The 6,504-nt window shown below is 55.4% G+C and overlaps 1 protein-coding gene across 1 annotated transcript; it reads right to left on the reverse strand.

Annotated features, from left to right (window-relative positions):
* Positions 1-853: 853 nt before the first annotated feature.
* Positions 854-3,517, reverse strand: MMD2 (monocyte to macrophage differentiation-associated 2; the record flags this gene model as incomplete). Its single annotated transcript, XM_010021524.1, has 6 exons — positions 854-1,057; positions 1,385-1,454; positions 2,034-2,135; positions 2,407-2,481; positions 2,584-2,744; positions 3,411-3,517. Coding segments are annotated over 6 exons (719 nt in total), but the record flags the coding sequence as incomplete, so codon positions are not given.
* Between the last annotated feature and the right edge of the window lie 2,987 nt (positions 3,518-6,504).

A 6,504-nucleotide genomic window follows, 5' to 3' on the forward strand; every position in this document is an offset into this window, starting at 1 on the left:
CCCAGCCAGGTGGATGCCAGGATCCGGATCCCCCCCTCTGCTCCCTGCTGAAGGCACAGGTAAGAGCCTGGGAGCGGGGCTGTGCTTTGAATCTGCCACAGCACTGAGATTGGAGAGGAAAACAAAGCACCCCAAGGAGAAAATGTCCTGGTGGGCTCCCAGAGCCCATCTAGGGGGAGTGTATTGAGTTGTGTGCCTAATACTGGCTTAGAGAAAGGGTTCTGCAGTGATTGAGGACTGCAGGGTACCCTGGAAGAGATCCCGGTTTCAACCTCATATAAGGCTTTGTCGTCTCTGGACCTTCCCATAGAGAACTTGGGAGGGAGTATTTAATGCTGGCATAATTCAGGTCCATTTAGGAGCGAGTCTGCATGGAGCAGGGGTGCCAATGTGCCCCCTCCCTGGCTGGGGCATCCCAGGGGGAAAGGGGTTGGATCTCTCCCCCCATCCCAACTCCTCCAGTCCCTTGGGTGGCTCATGCTAAGGGCTCGAGCAGCCAAGCCCAGGGTGTCACTAGCCAGAGGCCTGTGGGGCCAAGGTCTCTGCTCCCATGGGATGCTCAGGGCCAGGCAGGTGAGTGAAGCCTCCCCGAGTCCCCAGCACACGGTCGCTCTGCTGCCACCAGCAGCCCGTTGGTCGGTCACTGTGTTACAAAACCTGTGCCTGAAAACCAAAGAGTTCCTGAGGTTAAAGAAGGAAAATCTGTTTCAAACAACCTCCAGACTCTCCTGTCTGTGCAGGAAGGGCACCAGCAGCAGCTGCCCACGGGGCAAGTGGGTGGTTTGGGGTGAGCCCATGGCACAGGCTGTCTCCCTGCTCCTCTAATGCCCGCATGTGCTGGTCTTTAAGGCATCTACCGGGATGTTTCAGCCTCCAGCGTGCCGGGCCGGTAGAGGTACCTCCAAATGGCATAGTAGTGGATGCCAGCTCCAATGGCCACAAAGAGGTGCCAGATGGCATGGGCGAAGGGGATGCGGCCGTCGCTTTTGAAGAAGACCATGCCCAGGCAGTAGAAGAATCCACCGGCCACCAGCTCCAGGAGGCCATCCCTGTTGGGCTGGGAACAAGCAGGGAGATAGGGCTCAGTGGTGGCTGTGGCATCCCTGCCCTTCTCTCTGCCTTCTGCTGCACCCTCCCCTCCAGCCAGGCAGTGGGGACACAGTACCCTGGCTTGGCTTGGAGGACTTCAATGCAATGGAACCCAGGTAGGAAGTCCAATGGAAACACTGAGATCTGGTGGGGACCCAAAGCACCTGCAAAACCAAGCCAGGCCACATCGTATTTGGGGATGGCTTTATCCATCACATAACCTACTGGAACCAAGCAAGTCCTGCTGAGATTTGTCCCTCGCACTGAGCCCGTGTGCTTCCCAGCATTGGCTTACCATGGAGAGGACGACGACAGCAGGGAAGAAGCCCATGATAACATAGCACACCAGCTCCACCAGCTTGTATCTGCAACCAACAGAGAAGCTGCTTGGAGGTAGGTGCAGAGGGAACATTGAGTTTTACATTTGTAAGTGCTATAGGAAAAGGGGTGGAGGTGCCACCGCCGCAGTTCCCATGTCCTCATGTGTGAGCCACACCACCGCGGTGGAGCTGGCACCCTGCTCCGGGGGTGGTGGACCCTCACCCTGCCTTCGGAGCTGCCAGCTCGGGGCCAGGAGCCTGGGGCTTCGGAGCGACATCTGGGGCCTTTTGCTTTCCCTTTGGTGCCACCATGTGGAATAAGCAACTCATAGCAGCACGTTCCTGCTCCCGCATCCCTGCTCCTGCATCCTTTCTCCTGCATCCCTCTTCCCGCATCCCTGCCACCAAAGCTCCTAAAACCAGAATGCAGATGGGGAAGGACGTGGTCCAGGGAAGCCCTCCACTGCCAGTTGACCAGGAGGCTGCCCAGGGACCCTGTACCTATCTGTCTCTCTGTCTGTCTCCATCCTTCTTGCTTTCTCCTGCAGCTCCAGGCATTCAGAGGGGCTGGCAGAGCTGGGCTCTGCAATACCCACCAGCATGGAGCCAGGTAAAAGCACTCACCGCTCATGGAAGAAGAAAACATAGATAGTCCCAACAGATGCCATGATCCAGATGATCCAGCGCATGTGGGAGGCCCAGGGACCCAACTCCCTCAGGTTCAGCCTGCAAGACCCAAGTGGTGGTGAGGATCTAAGGTAGCACCCCAGTCCTGGCCATGGGCAGTGAGATGCCAGGGAAATGCTGCCCTTACTCCCATGGCTATCCCATTAAAGGGGTCTTCCCAGCTTGTAACTTCAGCATAAAGGGGTTGGAATCTATAGGATAGGAAGGATTTGTGGAAAGGGGTAGGGTACAGCCCCTATGTGTTGGAGCTGGGCTGATTTTCTCCCCTCCAGTGGGGCCAAGCAATGCCCCTCACTCACCAGCAACTCACCAGGGAGCGTATGATGCTGCAATGAAGAAGTAGATCACCATCCTGTCAAACATGTGCAAGCAGTGCTCCACAGTCCTGTGGGATGGACAGACAGACAGACAGGTCACAGCCTGCAGCACTGGGGGCCTCCGTATCCTCTCCCGCTTCTCCCAAGCCCCCAGCAATCAGGGCTGGTACCTGAGATGCCTCTTCTTCCAGGAGATGGTGTGGAAGATGGTGGAGACAATGAAGAGGCTGGACAAGCCAAAGCCATAGATCCAGGCTGAGATAGTTTCCCACTGGTCATCAGAGAGGATGTAGAGGATGGAGCTGCCAAGGATGCTGGGCAGGATCCAGAACTGGAAAGGAGAAGCAAACCTTTGTTGACTCTGCGTTTCCATTGAGCAGCTACAGTACAGTGTCTGCTTTGCCTTTTAGGTGTTTCTTTTGCTCCTGATCAAAGCTACCACCCCTGAGGGACAGGCTGGCCACCTGCATGGGACCAGCAGGGTTTCTCCCCTCTGTTTTGGTGCAGCTCCAAAACAGCTTCTCCAGATGAAATTAAAGGAGGAAGAGGAAGGCACAAGGAGGATGCTGCCTCTGAGTCATCCCCCAGGACTCAGAGTGGGAGCTTCCAGCTCCTGAGGGAAACTCCTATGTGGGGAGTGCTTGTGTAGGCAGCCCCATGGGGTGCCTGTCGTCATTGCCTGCTGTGAAGAACACTCCATATGCAGGGAGCTTTGAAAAATACTCCTGCTCCACTAAGCCCACAGCAACCAGCTTCCCTGGGGACACACAGCCATGGTGGGTGAGAGCAAGGGACATGCACACCCGCTTCCCAGGGCAGAAGGAGGGAGAGCATCCTCCTGCCCAGCATCCATCTGCCTCTCCACAGCCCTGAGACCCTCAGCAGCTGCTCCAGGGCTGAACACAGACTTTTTCAGGTGTTCCTTGAAGCTCCTCAAAGGATCGCTGGAGAGCTGAGCACCATCCCGCCTCTCCCTGGGACCAGGACAGGGACTCACTGCATGGGTGGCACAGTTCGCTGCGTGCTCGTACTCCGTCGGCTGGTACCTGCAGTTGGATGGGACGCGGTGATTCATGAACCTGCAGTGAGAAACAGGGAGAGAAACTCACTCAGAGGATGGGGCTTGGGGGAATCATAGAATCATGGAATGGTTTGGGTTGGAAAGGACCTTAAGATCATCTAGTTCCAAACCCCCTGCCATGGTCAGGGACACCTCGCACTAACCCACGTCACCCAAGGCTCTGTCCAGCCTGGCCTTGAACACTGCCAAGGATGGAGCATTTACCACTTCCTTTGGCAACCCATTCCAGCATCTCACCACCCTCACAGTAAAGAACTTCTTCCTTACATCCAACCTGAACTCCCCCTGTTTAAGTTTGAACCCATTGCCCCTTGTCCTATCACTCCAGTCCCTGATGAAGAGTCCCTCTCCAGCATCCTGGAATCTCCATGTTGCCTTTGGTTTCTGGGTACCACCTGCATCTTCCTCCTACCCACACATCCCAGCACAGATTACCACAGGGGAAACCCCACCATGCTCCCTTGGAAACCTATAGCTTTATTTCTGTTTCTCTTAGTCTGAGGTATCAGGTTGCTCTTGGTGTTCAGAGGAGCGTATCGATTTCCCCTGTCAGATCAACACACAGCGATAAAATATAGTGTCTGGCTTGGCTAGTCCATTGCTGGGTAGGTAAGGCTGTATTAAGAGGCAAATTAAATATGCATCCGTGGTAACAGGTCAGAGCAAAGCCTCACTCAGCATCTTCTGGCAGGGGCCAGAAGTGGAGGCTTTGCAAAAGGGAATAAGAACCAGGCAAATAGGGGAGGGATCCTTCCCTGCTTGCTCTGGTAATCAGGGGTTTAAAGACTTTGCTGCTGTGGCTCAGGACCTGGACTAATTGCTTTCTGGCCCTGTTTGCTCCCAGTTCTGGCATCATCTGTGGTGTGTTTCACAGCTGAGCTGTGCCCAGTGAGGGGGCTCGGGGGCTGGCAGGACCTTGCTGCTGGGCACAGGGTGATGCAGGGCACTGGGAAAGGCAGTAAAGGTCTCCTCTCTGCATCCCTGAGCCACCCACATCCATGCAGACTCCTCTGACATCTTCCTGCTCAGCCCCACTGCCTGAGCCACTCGCTGCTGTCCATTGAAAGTGAGCCAGGATGGATTAAATAGCTCAAATGACAAGGATTTTAGGCAAGGGGGAGTGTGGCCACAACAGACCCAGCCCAGGAACTGTGTCCCCAGCCCCTGCCCTGCTTGCCCTTCCCTATGTGGGAAGATACATGGTCATCACCAAAATATGAATTAAGAGGAGAAAATAGAGGGACTAAGCTCCCATTGCTCTGCAGTGGAGGACCCACACTGGGTAAATCAGGGCTTAGCAGGACTGGGCATCCTTGTGGACGTGCTTGTGCACAGCGTGCTGCCACCTCCATCCAGGGAACACCAGGGATGCCCTCCCCATCCCAACACTCTGGCCATGAGGAATGGCCGGAGCCATGTCCCCTGGCAGGAGGACATTGCTGTCCCCAGCGTTGCCAGGAGACTGTCCCCAGCTCCCCTTTGCTTTCTGCTTCCCTTTCTTTTCACTTCTATAATAAGGCGGCGGGCAGGGGAAGGCCAGACATCCCGCGTGACATCGGTTGCTGAGGAAACGCCTTCGAGGCCTTTTCCTTGGATTTATTTGTTTTAACAAAGCCCTGCACCGTCTCCCCTCTGTTCTGAGCTGTTACAAGCAGTAACAGGGAGCAGAGGCAGGGCTGGTTCCCACAGCCCCTTCCCACAGGGCTAAGGGACACCCAGACCCTTTGGAAAGGGATCCCTGGGGTGCAGATATCCTCCCTAGCCAGGAAGAGCCACCCCAGCCATCCCAATGGGATGAGGTCAAACAGCATGTGTGTCCCTGAAGCCCAAAGCTGTGCTGGTGCAGCACACTGCAAACTTCTGCTTTTCCCAGAGGGAGAAATAGCCTTGAGGAGGAACCTTTTTGACCTGCTCTTGTTTCCCTGCCCTGCTTTCTAATAAGCATCATCCTGTGAAAGATGGAAAACAGAGCATCACAGATGTGGGACCTGGCTGCAAAGCGCTGGGCCAGCCTGGCTACAGCGGGTCCTCCTAGAGCAGCCAGCATTGTATTTTGTGGTGAGTTGGGCACACATTCCTGTTCTTCTGTGCTCAGAGCAGAGCTGTGCAGACAAGCATGGGAGCAGCCAATGTTTGCACATCTGGCAGGGCATTTGCTCACCTTCTCCTCTCCTGGGACTTTATCTACCTCCCAGACCATCCCGGGATGCCAAGCATCCATCCAGCTCACGCCATCCCTGTGCACACTGGCAGGGGATGCGGGCAGGGCATGGGGAGCCCTGCAGCATTCCCAGCCTGCAGGAGGTAGCTGTACTGGTGTGCCAAACCAGCCTCAAAGCTGAGCTCCAGCCTGGACACACAGACAGACACACTTGGAAAGGGCACCTGCAACTCTCATTAGAGCTGATGAAAGCTCAGAGAGGCTGGGGGGACAGCCCCAGCTCTGTGCAACTTGGGTCAGAGAAAGGGAATTGCTGGAGCCAGGCAGAGCTCTGGGGCTTTTCAATACAGCAAGAAGAGAAACACCATCCAAACTTAGCTCTGATCCCTGCAGCAAGGCTCCTGCCTGGCTGGCTCAATCCACAATCATTGCCTGCTCTATGTCATTGCAACTGTAGGGTTGGGGATATCTTGGCTGTGTCACTTGGGCAGGAGGAGATGAAGGAGATGTGTTCCCAACAGCATCCAGCCTACACTGGCTGGGCACCCATCAAAGCCACAGTGTTTGGAGCACTGTGTACAGTTCTGGTGTCCTCAACATAAGAAGGACGTGGAGCTGTTGGAGCAAGTCCAGAGCAGGCCACAAGGATGATCAGGGGCTGGAGCACCTCCCGTATGGAGACAGGCTGAGAAAGTTGAGGCTGTTCAGCCTGGAGAAGAGAAGCTGCGTGGAGACCTCAGAGCAGCTTCCAGTGTGTGAAGGGGGCTATAAGGATGATGGAGAGGGGCTCTTCATCAGGGACTGGAGTGATAGGACAAGGGGTGATGGGGTCAAATTTAAACAGGGGAA

This window comes from Nestor notabilis, unplaced genomic scaffold (genome assembly GCF_000696875.1).
Source record: "Nestor notabilis isolate BGI_N333 unplaced genomic scaffold, ASM69687v1 scaffold24019, whole genome shotgun sequence".
In the NCBI taxonomy this organism is placed as follows: Eukaryota; Metazoa; Chordata; class Aves; order Psittaciformes; family Psittacidae; genus Nestor; species Nestor notabilis.